The 15,207-nt window shown below is 48.1% G+C and overlaps 1 protein-coding gene across 1 annotated transcript in view; it reads left to right on the top strand.

Moving 5' to 3' along the window:
• LINS1 (lines homolog 1) overlaps nt 1–15,207 on the top strand; it is a 181,893-nt gene that overhangs the window by 31,252 nt on the left and 135,434 nt on the right. Inside the window, exons 2-3 of the mRNA XM_085644535.1 lie at nt 7,844–8,319; nt 8,415–8,504. Coding sequence (XP_085500661.1) covers nt 7,912–8,319; nt 8,415–8,504 — 498 coding nt within the window. The 5' untranslated portion in view covers nt 7,844–7,911. The remainder of the gene's footprint in view (nt 1–7,843; nt 8,320–8,414; nt 8,505–15,207) is intronic.

The following is a 15,207-nucleotide window of genomic DNA, read 5'->3' as shown; positions in this document are numbered from 1 at the left end:
CCCCGACTCTGCAGGCCGGCCTTTGTATTTATAGCGCCTCCCGGTTAAGGCTTCTGTCCCTCCCATGACCTCATCCAGGGATGTCGTCACATCCTCACCCCCACCCCTGCCACCATCACGTTTGTTCCTCGGCCGCAGGACATGGGATGTGACGGGGAGGAAGAGACCACGCTGGGTTGTTACCAGAAGAGAGAGTGAGGAGGAACCCTGCAGCGAGTGCATTAACTCCACGTGCCAGCTATCCTACTGAGATCAGGGAGGAATTACATTCTGGGTCTGTCCTATTGCGTTCACACCCTTCGACCTGCAGAAAAACAGGGCTGCATTAACCCCTTGAGTTACCCTCCTGAAATCAGACCCTGCTTCCTACATACATAGCGTGGGCCCTGATCTCTCCTACTGAAGTCACGCCCTGTGTGTGGCCTGCAGAGGTAGGGTTCTGCTGCACTTGCTTTAACCCCTCTAGCTATGCTACGAATGTAAAATAATGTGATCTGCGGAGACAGAGAGAACGCTGCAGTGGTTGCACTAACCCTTGAGTTATTCAACTCAGACCAGTGCCTCGTAGAGGGGAACCTTACAGCTATTGCCCTTACCATCCGTGCTATCCTGCAATGAGAACTCGATTCCTGAATGACACACCTCCACGGAGCGATGTAGCGGTTACGTTTAACCCTTAGTGATGACGGACTGTGACCTGCTGAGAACATACAGGCTTAAATCAATCAATCATGGTATTTGTAAAGCGCGCTACTTACCCGTGAGGGTCTCAAGGCACTGAGAGGGGGGGAGGGGAGTTGCGCTACTGCTCGAAGAGCCAGGTCTAGAGGAGTCTTCTGAAGGCGAGTAAGTCTTTGGTCTGCCGTAGCTGAGTGGGTAGGGTGTTCCAGGTCTTGGCGGCGAGGTAGGAGATGGATCTGCCACCGGAGGTTGTTCGTTGGATGCGGGGTGACGGTGGCGAGTGCAAGGCTGGTGGAGCGGAGCTGGCGGGTGTGGAAGCTGAGTCTGCTGTTCAGGTAGGCTGGTCCGGTGTCGTGGAGTGCTTTGTGTGCGTGGGTGAGGAGTTTGAAGGTGATCCTCTTGTCGACGGGGAGCCAGTGTAGGTTGGTCAGGTGGGGGGTGATGTGGCTGCGGTGGGGGACGTTGACGATCAGTCGGGCAGAGGCGTTTTTTTGGATGCGCTGTAGTCTTCGTAGGTGTTTGGCTGGGATTCCGGCGTAGAGTGCGTTGCCGTAATCCAGCCTGCTGCTGACGAGGGCCTGTGTCACCGTTCTTCTTGTTTCGGTCGGGATCCACTTGTAGATCCTGCGAAGCATGCGGAGGGTGTTGAAGCAGGAGGAAGAGACGGCGTTGACCTGTTTGGACATGGAGAGGGAGGAGTCGAGGATGAATCCTAGAGTGCAGCTGGTACGTTAAATCCATGACCTATTGACCTGGGTTCAAAACCTGAGACCTCCGTGTTGCACACATACCTCTACAGCAAACAGACTAACCCACAGAAGTCTTTTATAGGGCTCCGATTCTGAAACATATTAGGCATCGCTGTCCAGTTTCCCAGGTCCATGAGTGATGTGCTGCTCCATGCCAGGATTTTTCTTTGAATTCTGGGGCTTGTAGTCATGTTTATTCCATTATAATACAGGGCTAGAAATTCCAGAATTGGAAGAAAAACACTGCACTGGATCAGCACATCATGCATGGGACGGAAAATGTAGGTAAGAGACCCTGGTGTGATGCACTGGACTCACCTCTGTGGGAGGGCGTGTAAGAGCAGAACAGAGCACAGGCTTGAGTAGCAAAATCTGAACAGAGATCTCAGATTCCCTCACCACGTCCCCCTCACCCCCACGACTACAAAAATCACGGTAGAGATTTAAAAGTAATGCAATTTATTGAAATTTTTAAAGATCACCCTCCTGATTTCCCAAGAGCCCACAGCTGCCTATTGTCACGCTCTGAGCGCACCCAATGCAGGAGGATCTGTACCCAGTGCCAGCCCCCACCAGATCAAGTCCTAGAGGTGATAGGCTCTGTACCCAGGGCTTTAAGTGGGATGAAAAAACTGGGGGGGTCTCTCAAAGGGGCGTGGACAATGTGGTTAAGGGCATGGCTTAAAAACACGCAAGCTAAAAATCTGTGTTTAGCACAGCGTGTCGCCCGACTTGTATTTTGCTGTTCCTGTCATTGCGTCCAGATATATGATACAAGTAACATCATACCACCAAGTCAGGACTATTGGTTTTGTCAGTGGTTGTTAGTTGCGTAAGATAAATAAGCAGCAACTATGGCTTGTGTATAATATTGAAAAAACTTCCACTTAAAGCCCTGGTGACACCATAGGTATGTACCATGATAAAGGTTGTGGGGTGGGTTTCAAATGTCAGGAGGTCATATGAACTGGCCCTAGGGGATATTCTCATTGAGACCCCTATGAGAGCCTGGAACAAAAAGGTTTTATCTGTAATATGCTAAACCCTGTCGCTCTCCCAGTGCTTATATCAGCCGTTCCCCATGCTGCCTCCTATTCTGATCTATTTTAAAAAAAAATCTTTGCTGAAACCAGGCGCAAACTCACTGTTGTAAGTAGTGAGCATTAAGCTTCACATTACGTGTCAGTTGGCATCCTAGGCAATGAGAACTCCCGACACTTTTTTCACATTACATATCTATGTGCATCATCCCTGATAGGAAGAATTCTCTGTAATCGTGATCAGAGTTTTAACTTTCACAACAAGTTCACCAAGGGTCTCCTTTTTAATTAAAAAAATTCGTTTAACGTTTTTCCTTTTCAACCGCCGCTACTGGGTGCAAACTCACTGCTGTGAGTACTGAGCATCACGCTCCACAAGGAGCGGGTATCTTTTCTGGCCTAGATAAACGGGACGGGCCATGCCCCTAACAACCTCGGAGCCACGGACGGACGGTTATCCACCAAACCGAAGGACTGGCCTTGAGGAAGTAAGTACAAAGGAGCCGAGCACCGAGTTTTTCTCTGTTTCTGTGAAGTAGCGCAAACAAAGCAACTCATCTCAAATTACTGCCACACCATTTACCCCTGCCCCTAATATTTCTTCATTAGCAGAGTGTGACTAGAGGCGTCCTTCCTCCCCTGTTTGGACTCATGATGTCTGATTGAGGTTAATTACATCTATGTTCTTTTCTGTGTGTAGTCCAAGTTGTCCTATGTGTCCTAGATGTATATTTCTGATGATATTCCTCACATTTTGTTCACTTTTGACACGCAAGAACTATTTCACCATCTACTCCCCATGGTGCACTATGTACAAAATGCAAAGCTGTAATAAGATCTAAGGGCTGTGTATTTTATGAATTCTCTCTCTTCTCATATCCTCGTAGATATCAACGAAACAGACCGACTAGGTGCTGTATATATTTATATGTACACATTTTCATCTATCTCTACATTCATTTGAGAACAAGGTATCTCTACGACTGAAGGATTGGTACCAGGGAGTAACCACCTTAGGTCCTGATGAAAAGCCTTGGGGTAGGGCTTGAAACTAGTTGACCAGAGAAACTTGGGGACATCACCCCAGAAGTCACTCACCATCCCCATTTTTAAACCATATTAACTGGAGGTACCATAAATATTACCTTTTCCCACCAGCCAGATATTTTTAAGCTCTCATTTCAACATATAAGAAACTCCCACTCCTACACACTCTTACATTCTGGATAGGCACAGATACTACCAGTGCTCCCACGTATCCGTCGATCGGAGCACGCCCCTTTCCGCATGGATTAGGGAAGAACTCTAGGATGAAGCATGCCACCAAGGGGTAACCCTTGTGGGTGAGGGTTATTTAAAGAAAAAACATTTTCTTTTCCAATGCGAGGTTGACAATATGTATAGCTGAAAAAAGAGTTACTCCTTTTGGTTACCAGAACATATAATTGGAGGATGAGTCCTCCTTCGTTTTCCGTCTGCCTCCCTCTTTTTGATATTTTTCTACAAAGAAAAACATTGGCAAAGCCAATAGGTTGCGCCATTGGGAGCTATTAGTTATGCTGTACAGCATTGACAAGATGCAGTGCAGCTTGGCCAAAAGTTTTGACAAAAAAAGTGTAATGCCGTGGGTATGTCAATTTGCTGGTGTGTACATTGATAATGATGTGTGTGCACGTGCATATTCACGCCTACAAAATGAGGTGGGCACCATTATTCTTTATTTACTTTATATACTGATATGAGATAGATCAAAGGTAAAGAGAAGTAGCTCACAAGTGCTTTTTATAAGGGGGGCGCCAGCAGCAATTAGCTGCCTGGTCCTCCCTAAACCAGCTTCCTCACCCACTTTTAAAAAAAACATACAGTGGACATGGGATGCAACAGAGGTAGGAGGAAGCAACAGCACAGTTCTCAGGACTAGAGGTATCTCGCATCACCTATTGTGAGGCAATACCAGATTTATAGGACATGTCAAGCAGGCACATTCAGCATATGCTGTTTGCCAATAATATGGGGCAACAGTAGTAGAAACATCCCCTTTTTCATAGAACAGGTACACATTAGGCAGAAAAAAACCCAGCTTCCCTCCTTTAGAGGATACGTACAAGTAAGACAGCAGCAGAGCAATCTTTCCCCATCGAAGAAGCAGCTATGCAAGCTTTCCCTCCTCTCAGAACAGGTGTAATATGGAGGAGCAAAGCAAGCTTCTGTGTTTTACAGAAGGCAGTAAAGTTCAATATAGGCATTCCTCATAGAATAGATACAAGTAGACTAGTGCAAGCGTTCATTGTTCAGAGAATCAGAGAACATACACACTTAAGGCATTAGCGACGTGTAGGTAACAAACAGATCTCTGACACTTGTGAGTCAATATGTGAATTTTGACCCCATACTTGCTTGGATGATATTCCACGTCAGCAGCTTGAAAGTTCTGCTGCTTTCACTTCATGACCTGTTGATTCTTTGGCTTTCCGTGTATTGAGACATAGATTTGATCTACTAGGTTATTATTATTTATTTATTTTGGGATCAGCCTAGCCACAACCTTGGTAACTGCTCTAGGTAGGCACATAGGTGTCAACCTCCTTGAAAAGATTTGAATGCCCATGCAGCAGGCACTGTGCAATCCTAGTCTCAATGCTAATTCTGTTGAAAATGTTGGTGTACACTCACTGCTTCTGTCCGTGTTATCGTTCTGTGAGAAAGCAAAAGACACACAAATGATGGACAGAATGCGGAACAAATCAAACATTCGCCACTCCAGTTAAGAGATCTGGGTTAAATCCATAGTTCTTTTGCCCTCCACGCTACCCCACTTAAGACCAAGCCATATGCAAATCAGTCTTGACCAGAAACAAGCCTCCTGGGACCGATTTCGTGGTATCACCCCTCATCAGCCAGGCTACCTTGAATCCAGTGACACAATGAGCCTGGGACCCATGTCTGGGCATACCCGGCACACTTAGGGCGAGAAAGCAAAAGACACACAAGTGATGGATGGGTCCAAACTGGTGTGGCGTAATGAGTAAAAGAACAATGGATTTAACCCAGATCTCTTGACTGGGGGGGGGGGGGGGGAATGTTTGGTTTATTCAGCATTCCATCCATCATTTGTTGCCACAGCATTTTTCGGCCTAAGTGAGATGGGGATTGCCCAGACGTGGGTCCCTTGATCACTGTGTCACTGGATTCAAGCTAGCATGGCCGAAACCGGTCCCAGGATGCTTTTTTCCGGTCCGGGAAGGACCTTGCTTGGCAGTTCGGGCTTGACTGTTCTCATGAGGAGCAGGTTCAAGATTGATTTGCATACGGCGGGTCCAAACTTGGGTGGTGTAGTGAGCAAAAGTATGATGGATTTAACCCAGATCTCTTGACTGGGGTGAATGTTTGATTTATTCAGCATTCCATCCTTCAATTGTTACCACAGCAGGTTATCTTTCCAGAAAGAAGTCAAACAAGCAGCGGAGCTGGAACCGTGACTCCATATTTAACAACAAATGTTTTCTTACATGGCACTGCACTAGTTTCCAAAGAATAAAGTGTGATGTAAAAGTGACCTTTGGCTGTAAATTGATAAAGACTGTGCTTCATCGGAAGTACATATGCCTAAGTGTGTAATTACAGAAAGCATCATTTATATAATACGTGCTACAACATGTATGTTTGCCATTTAAGTAATTATTTCTACTCAAACAAACTAGATTTGCCAACCTTTTAGTAATGAAATACTGATATAAACATGTGAGGATTAAAATTACTCCTTGCTGTTTACTTGATAAATGTTTGTTACCCGTAGGCCTAATAATGATCTCTGCCACAGAAGCAGTAACATACTGACCTATCTCACATAACAAAGAAGTTTGATGTTACCCAGAATTCTCTGCAGCATACATTGCCTGCTGAGGGATTTAATTATTCAGGCCTACGATGCTATCTATTCAACAGCTACATTAACCATGTGATTATCTTACCAGCATACCCTGCCATATTTGCTCTCTGCAGTAGGTGCTACCTTAAAATGTTGTCTCTTTACAACCACTTGAGTAAAACAGAATGGCCTCCACGTCTTTTATGATTCACTTCGCATTTAACCAGCAGTACCAGTTCCCATGTGTCTGGGGCAGTGGAATGTCTCTTCCTATATAGCAAGGTTTCTTGGGATGTTATTGGGTGTGGTTTTGTTTTCATTTTCAAGAATTAATCCAGGGGCTTACTAAGAATGACAGCCACAGAGTACCACCAGTTAGTCTGTCAGTTTTAAAGATAGCTTTCTGATAATCTCCTGTGCTGTTTGGCTCTGTAAAGTTGTTTGTCATTGAGTCAAAAGCAGAATAGAGGGGTTTGATGTTTGAGATCTTACATCATGAGAAGGGAGGTAAGGCTCATGTTTGATAACCTCCTGTCTGACTTGCGGTGTATAGTTAGGGTCCCATTGTGTGTAGATAGCAGCTGGGGAAGTGGTGGCCCCTTTAAGGCAATTAAGATTAGGGAAGACATAGTCAAGTTTAGTTGGACACTTTTTTCCAGCAGTAGCAGCTTTCCAGAAGCACCAGACATAGCATACTATTCTTATATGCCCAGCAGACGTAGAGATCAACAGATGGAGGAAAAACAGGAAGGCATACATGTGGCTGTATGATAGGATGTAGGTGGGCAGTGACCGGAGAGAAGCATTGTGGGATAGGTGGCGGATGGTTACTGTTTAGGTGGAAGGTGACAGGATATGTGAGCTTTGTAAGAGTTGTACAGACAGATGGGGGGGGGTCAATGTACTAGGAGGTGGAAAGTGGCAGACAAGCAGGCTAGTAGCAGGAGGTGGTTAATGACAGATAATCCCAATTTAAATCAGAGGTGGATAGTGAAAGGTGACTAGTGATAGGATGTTGCCGCTAGTAAACTTGTTTGGCAGAGTGAGGTGCATAGAGTTTGAAAACAGGCACTTTAGCACTTGCCCACTGCTGATGAGCCCCATTAAGGCATATGAGCGAGGCCAAGGCCATAGGGATCTGCCATGTCTGTGGGCTAGGCCTCAAGCAGTCTGCCCTTCACAGATGACGCACATCCATGTTTGAAGTTGAGGCTTGTCCTCCGTATATTTGTCGGCGAGACCCTGCCCCAGAGGTCACTGCTTCAAATAGTTTCTAATTACTCTGAATCCAACTGCAGCTCTTCATCATTTAACACCTTGTAAATGAGTACAGCAGATGTTGCACAGTAGCTCATATCGTTTATTTATGGTGAGCTTTATTTTCTCAATAGAAGTCAGCTATTTACTTCCTTAACATTTTGGGTCTTCATTCAATTGTTTTTGTTTCTTTGATTATGCACGAAGTATTAATTTTTTTTACCCTTAACATCTTATTCATTTTACAGAACTATAGAATGACATTTGGCACGAGAGCAAAATTGCAGCAAAAAACCTCCACAGACATTCACAGAAAATGGGGGAACTCTTTGAAGATTTGCACCAGATGCATGATTGTATTCGGCTAGGAGCCCCAATCAACAAGGATATCCATGTATGTGTGTGTCTCCTCAACCCACATGCCTGTGCACTTAAAGTTCATTCAGCCCCCTTGTCATTTGATCCTTTGAATGCCCACATTAATAATATTGGTGGAGATGAAAATCATGAACTTGGTGATACATCAGCCCCAACTGAACCCGTCGGCTTTATTAATTTGAGACCCCAGGCATGCAGTCGAAGGGAGATAACATTGCTTCAGCTCACCTTGATTCAGAAGTTATGCACCAAAGTCCAATCTCAGGACACAGGAGTAAGCAGCAGACATCAGTATTTGGAAATCCTGCAGACGCTGTTGAGACAGGAGAAAGCCGACTGCCAATTAGTAAGAACTTTAAGTCTACATTTTTGTTTATTTTTACCATTTGCCAATAAAAGCAAAATCATACTCAATAACAATGTGTCTTGTGCTCACCCTAGATTTTCCTGTTGGGATCTTCCGACAAGCTTCTGTCACATTTGGCTGCCAAATGCCTTTCCTGTCTAGTGCTTTTCCTGCTCAAAGAAGAGGTATGTTTTGTTTGTGTGCAGAAGGTGACCTATGGCATAAGCCAGACTCGCATTCCCTTAGTCTTGATGTCCACATGGGACTCCATTAGGGAGAAGGTTTGTGTAGTTCAACACAGCCAAACAAAATTGCTACTGAATGCTTTCTGGGCATGTTGGAAGGCTAGATCACTGCTTAGAACAGGTAGATTTAGGCATTTTTTTAAACTGGTGATTCTGATTGGAACGTAGATAATTAGACGTGTTTTTCATAGTTAAGGTCCTTGTACTGCAAGCAACAGTACCTTGGGTTGAAGCTGGTAAAGTTTACAGTCCTATCAGTCATCCACTCTGGTCCCAAAAAGATTTTATCTCTTTAATTAGTCCTTCTCAAATTGATTTCCACTGCAGTAATATACAGATATTCCTTTATATGTTATATATTAATAGTGAGTTGATCATCATATTTTTATTATGCTTTTTCCCATGTTTCTGATTATTCCCCAGTGCATTTTGAAGAAAGCTTCTCTTTTTCAAGGGGAACTTATAAATGCATTACATTTATGACACCTGAAAGGTAACGTTTATTACATTTCACTCTTCCTACTTTCCTAATTAATCACCGAAACCTTCCCTTCAGAATTATTTGTCCACTGTTTAACATTGTCTTTCACTGCTGTTTCCTCTTTCCATTATGTGTACTTTCTCCAAATTGTGTACACTTTATTTCCATAAATGTTTGTTGAAGATTACAGTAAGTTTAAAAAAAACACAAAGTATGCACAAAGAAGTCCAAAAACCAACAAACACTCCGAGATCAACAAGTATTCACATGATGATAATGGAACATCACAACCCACCACTGTCGATACCATGAATATTTATAACCGAACGAAAACCACTTTGAACATAATGAGAAACACTAAAGACACTTGTGATATAAATGTTTAAAATTGACTCCTACAAAGACAATCTGGATATCGTAATGTAATCTAGTACAGAGGATAACATTTGGAGAAGTCTTTACACTTATTGATTTGTCTAAGATTTACCCTTTCGGTGCTCATGACGGAATGGCTCCATCATGAGTACCAGTGCTCATGTGCTCATGATGGAACCATTCTGTCATTTGCACAAGCGTGCTGAATCCCTCTGCTGTAAACTACAGAGGGAGATATATATATTTTTTGGCCTCTGTAGGTGGGGAAAAACTTCCCCAACCTCCAGAGGTATTTTTCCCCAATGTAATAATGATCGTGTTCATGGCATGTGTACGTTATTTCATTGAAATTGAAACTTAGTTTCAGTTTCACTGTTTTGGTGCTCTTGGGGCTATCTCGATCACCGAAACACACGGGGGGGTGGGGTTATTAATGGAAAGTGGAGAATCTCCCCTTTCCAATGGTACCACACCCTAGCAGATCCCTGCTTGGAGATAGCCCCACGAGGGCGATACTTAAGCAGGGATCCACACACTAGGCACCAGGGAGGGGGACCGGCCCCTTGGGCAAGGGTCTTTGCTCCCCCCCATTTCTAATGAGCATATTCACCCTTTCTGCCCCCCACCCTGCACCCTAGAGAACAGGGACCAAGCTGAACGCTGGGTGGTAGGACATTTGTGCCAGTGTGGTGATCCCAGGCAGAAATGTAAAAGTTTGATTTTCTTTTTTATTCCAGCTAAATTTGAGGTTTGCAGGGGATTCTAGGTAGGAAAACATTGGGGGATCCACGCAAGCCACACCTCCCTGGACTCTTCAGGGTGTCTAGTTTTCAGAAATGTCTGGGATTGGTAGGTTTCCCAAGATGCCCACTGAGCCCGGGTCCAAAAACGCAGGTGACTCCCTCTCAAAACCAAGTCTTTTTGTGATCGATAATTTTGAAGTCCCCACAGTATGTTTTGGGCCATTTCTAGTCGTGGGTGTAGAGAGCCATCCGGGCTCTCCAATACAATGTATCGATGCATGCATTCCTCGGGGCGGGCTTGACCCGAGGAGATAAATAAACTGCGCGAGACCGCTCAGGGTCTTCCCGTAAGCACGTAACTTGCTGTGTGGTTGTGTCTTCACTTAAACGCTGTTCAGGCCTTGACACCCTGGGCCCCGCCGCGCTACAATGGTGATGAGGCCGGTCAAACTCCGGTGCTCAGCAACACCTCTGGCTTGAGCCCGTGACGCTCTGGTGCCTGGGTGGCGGTGCATCAGCCCTCGCAACCCCCATCATCGGCTGCCCCAGGCCGAGGGCCTATCTACCTGTGCCGATGTCCACACCTCTGTGCGACCCCGCTGACTCATCCTGCCTGATGCCGTTGCTGACTCAGATGTGCTGCAGCTCGTGGGGTGCCCACTCCCAAAAGGACACCTCTACCTCCCCAGCTGTGAGGTGCAGCCCGAGGCTCTTCCAGCGCCTGCCCTCATGCTTCTGATGCCTAGGAAGGAGCGTGCTCAAGACGGCAGCTGGCGCCCACGTGATCCCTGATGACGTACTTGAGATGAGTCATTGAAGCCCCCTGGGAAGCGCTGAAAAGGCGCACTGCCACGCTCGAAGTCCCACCAACACAGCTCCACGGCAGAGAGTCCCGAGGGGGAGGGAGAGGCACCATTCAGAGGCTACCTAAAGAAACAATACAATATAATATAGGACATGCCTACAGAGGCCCAGCCAGTCTGGAACACCACAGGCCCCACCACACAAGCAAGGCCCCACCACACAAGCAAGGCCCCAGTAAGCAAGGACCGCCCAAGCAGGCCAGCCACGCGCCCACCCGCTAACCCACACGGGGAGCACTAGGCCTTACGGAGAGGAGACTGCTACACAATGCCGGCACACACACGTGCTGGAGACATGAGCACACCGCGCACAGCAGGCGCAGCCGGCCAGCAAGCCGATGCGGCCGAACCATGCAGAGATGATAATACCCCACCCCCAGGTCACAGCCACACAGTCTTCTTTCCACTGCTGCCCTTCAGTGAGATCGCTGACCCTGCCACGGCGGCCCCATGAGGGAAAATCACAAGGTGGTGACTCGAGACAGGGGTGCTGCCTCGCGCTTGAAAAAGACGACAACGATGTGTTTGTCGTTTCTTTTGTCAGCAGGTCGGACAAACACAGGAGACCCCCGCCGATGTGCTTTATCCTGGTGGAAGGGTCTGCTGTCCAGGCGCTCATCGATACAGGCGCATCCATCAACGTCATGGATTTGGAGCAATATGAACCGTTGTCACCACGGCCCCCCCTCGCACCCACCAAGACCCGGATCTACACCGAAGGCGGCACGCACCCACTGACCCTCAGAGGGGTTATTGAGGCAGAAGTCACCAGCGACAACCGTGCTACGAGAGCCCGCTTCCACATCACTGAAGGCCATCCTACAAGAATTCACTGCACTGTTTACGGGACTAGGGAAGTTGAAAGGGAAGGAATTCAGGTTCCACATCGACCCCACCGTGAGGCCTACCGCCCTGAGACATCGGAGGGTGCCGTTCAACCTCCGCCCGCAGGTGGAGGAGGAGTTGAAGAAGCCCGAAGACCTCGACGTCATCGAAAAGGTGTCAGGCCACACTCCATGGGTGTCCCTGCTGGTCATGGCCCCAAAGCTGAAACAACCGGCAGCCATAAGGCTTTGTGTAGATATGAGACTCCCAAATGTGGCAGTCAAAAGGGAGCATCATCTTACCTCCAACATGGACGACATTGTGGCAAACCTGAACGGAGCCAAATGGTTCTCCAACCTGAACCTGAACGCGGGGTTCCACCAGCTGGAGCTCGAGCCAGAGAGCAGGTACATCACCACGTTCTCTACCCACGTCAGCCTTCGGAGGTTTAAGAGACTGAGCTTCGAGTATCGTCTGCTGCTGAAGTCTTCCAGAATGCCATCAAGGATGCACTGTCCGGCCTGCAGGGTGTTAATAATTTGAGCGATGACATCCTGGTGTTCTCGAACACCTAGGGAGGAACACCACAGTCGCCTTCAGGGCACCCTCCAGAGGCTGGTAGACTGCGGACTGACTCTTCATAGGGCAAAGTGTTCCTTCTACCAGGAATCAGTTGACTGCTTTGGGTACATCTTCACCAGAGAAGGGTTATGGCTGGATCCTAAGAAAACCATGGCCATCCTTGCGGCAAGCACCCCGAAGACACCCACCGAGGTCCATAGTTTTCTCGGCATGGCCACCTACTGTGGTAGGTTCATACCGAACCTGGCCTCCCTGTCAGAACCACTCCGTGCCCTTACCCGCAGTGACCACAAGTGGGAATGGACTATAGCTGCCAACACGGCCTTCAATACCATCAAAACAGCGCTCATGGATAAGACGGTGATGGGCTACTTCCACCTGGGGCGACGCACAGAGTTGGTAGTAGACGCCAGCCCTGTAGGCCTAGGAGCAGTCCTCCTTCATGTACATGACCAAGAAACCTGGAGACCAGTCGCCTACGCCAGCCAGGCGCAATCGGACACAGAGACCAGGTATGCCCAAATCGAGAGGGAAGCTCTGTCAATAAAATAGGCCTGTCAACACTTTCCCCTCTATCTGTATGGGTAGGAGTTTCAAGTGGTGACAGACCACAAGCCGCTGCTCCCACTCTTCGCAGGGTCATCGAGACTGGTGCCTCCCAGAATCGAAAGGTGTGCTATGCAGCTGCAGTCGTACAACTTTAAGGTTGTGCTCTGCCCTGGAGCACACAACGCGGCAGACTACCTCTCACAGCACCCCGAGTCTCTGGCCGGTCGAAGTCCACCTTCGGATGTAGCATACTCGCAGGCATTCGTGAAGATGGTCTCATACGAGTCATGCCCCAAAGCCTTGACATTGGAGGAGAACGGCCAAGCAACGGCCAAAGACGAGACCCTGGCCAGAGTGAAAAGCACCCTGCTGAACAACTGGTGGACCCACTTCCTGGACAGGGCCCAGTCGCTCAGAGTGGAAGATAGTCATGCACGACAACAACTCTGGCAGACCCGCCATGAGCTGAGCGAAGGAGATCAAGGAGGTGTCCTGAGGGGGCATGTCCTTGTAATTCCGAAGGCACTGCAAGACAGAATCATCCAGCTGGCACATGTGGGGCATCAGGGGATGGCTAAAACCAAAACTCGGCTGTGAAACAAGGTCTGGTTCCCAGCTATGGATACCAGAGTGGAGGCATGCATGCATGGTGTGGCAATGTCACTTGTGCACCATCATGGGCGGCGACCCAGCATCGGCGCCAGTCATCACCGAAGAGCCAAGCGAACTCCCATGGTCCAAGATCAGTATTGACTTCGGGAGCTTCCCTGATGGTTGCAACATGCTGGTGCTCGTCGATTCCTTATCGGAGTTTCCAGTCGTAGAGGTGGTGGCTTCGACGGCGTTCATGCACGTCAGAAAGGTCCTGGACAAGAGTTTCTCCCTCCTGGGCCTGCCGGATAAAATTCGCTCAGATAACGAATTCCAAGGCTATCTGGAGAGCAGAGCAATTCGTTACAGGAAGATCACCCGTCTGTGGCCGCAGGCCAATGGGGAGGTAGAACGGTTCATGCGAACCCTCAACCGAGCCTTGCGCATCTCTGTAGATCGGGGGAGGATGTTGAGGCGGCGCTCAACCAATTCCTAGATGCATACCCGCAGACTCCCCATAGCACCACCTGGTGTGCCCCAACCCATTTACTCTTCAAAAGAGCCCCGCGGGACAGCATTCCAATAGATCCGGCATGGAAACCCACAGAGATGGATAGGGTGGCTACCCAAGCGAGGAGGACCGCGACCAACCAGAAGGCCAGTGCAACCAGAGGAGCAAAAGATCCACGGCTGAAAGTGTGGTGGTTAATGACCGGCACCCCGGCTGGAAGGTTCGGACACCCTACGAACCGGAAGAATGGACCATTGTCAAGGTGCAAGGAACCATGGTCACGGCCCAAAGAGGACAGCAAGTTGTTACCCGGAATGTGTCAAGTTTCAAGAGGACCCATGGGTCGAGCACAGACTCTGAAGAGTTGGATGAACTGGACGTTACTCCGAGGCGTACCCCTATTGGCTCGGGCCAGTGACTTCCTCGCCAAGACACTCACAGGCAGAGAGAGAAGAGACTACACCTGCCGCTGAAAGACTCAGCCAGGACAGTGTGACTGTATCGCCCCCAGACACCCAGGTGGATGCAGAGGCCAGTTCCAACTCCCGGTGCCAGAAGTATGATATCCGGCCGAACCCTACACTTCATGTGTACATCCCCGTAAGCATGCAAAAATTGATGGACGGATACTAAAGAAAAGAAGGGATGTAGAGAGCCATCCGGGCTCTCCACTACAATGTATGCATGCACTTCTCGGGGCATGCTCGACCCGAGGAGATAAATAAACGGCGTGAGACCGCTCAGGGTCTTCCCACCAGCACGTAACTTGCTGTGTGGTTGTGTCTTCACTTAAGGGCTGCGCAGGCCTTGACACCCTGGGCCCCGCCGCGCTACAGCGGGCACTAGCCCTAACCACACAAGTGAGGTACCATTTTTATCGGGAGACTTTGGGGAATGCTGGGTGGGTGGAAGTTTGTTGCTCCCTGCGGATTCGAGAACTTTCCATCACAGAAATGTGAGGAAAATTGTTGTTTTGTTTTACAATGTTTGGGCTTTGCAAGGGATTCTGGGTAACTGAACCTGGTGAGAGCCACACAAGTCACCCCATCATGGATTCCACTGTGTGTCTAGCTTTAAAAAATGTACAGGTTTGCTAAGTTTACCTGGATGCCGGCTGAGCTAG

This window comes from Triturus cristatus, chromosome 3_1 (assembly GCF_964204655.1).
Source record: "Triturus cristatus chromosome 3_1, aTriCri1.1, whole genome shotgun sequence".
NCBI lineage: Eukaryota > Metazoa > Chordata > Amphibia > Caudata > Salamandridae > Triturus > Triturus cristatus.
The sequence above is the reverse complement of the archived record's forward strand: the minus strand, read 5'-3'. Positions and strand labels throughout refer to the sequence as shown.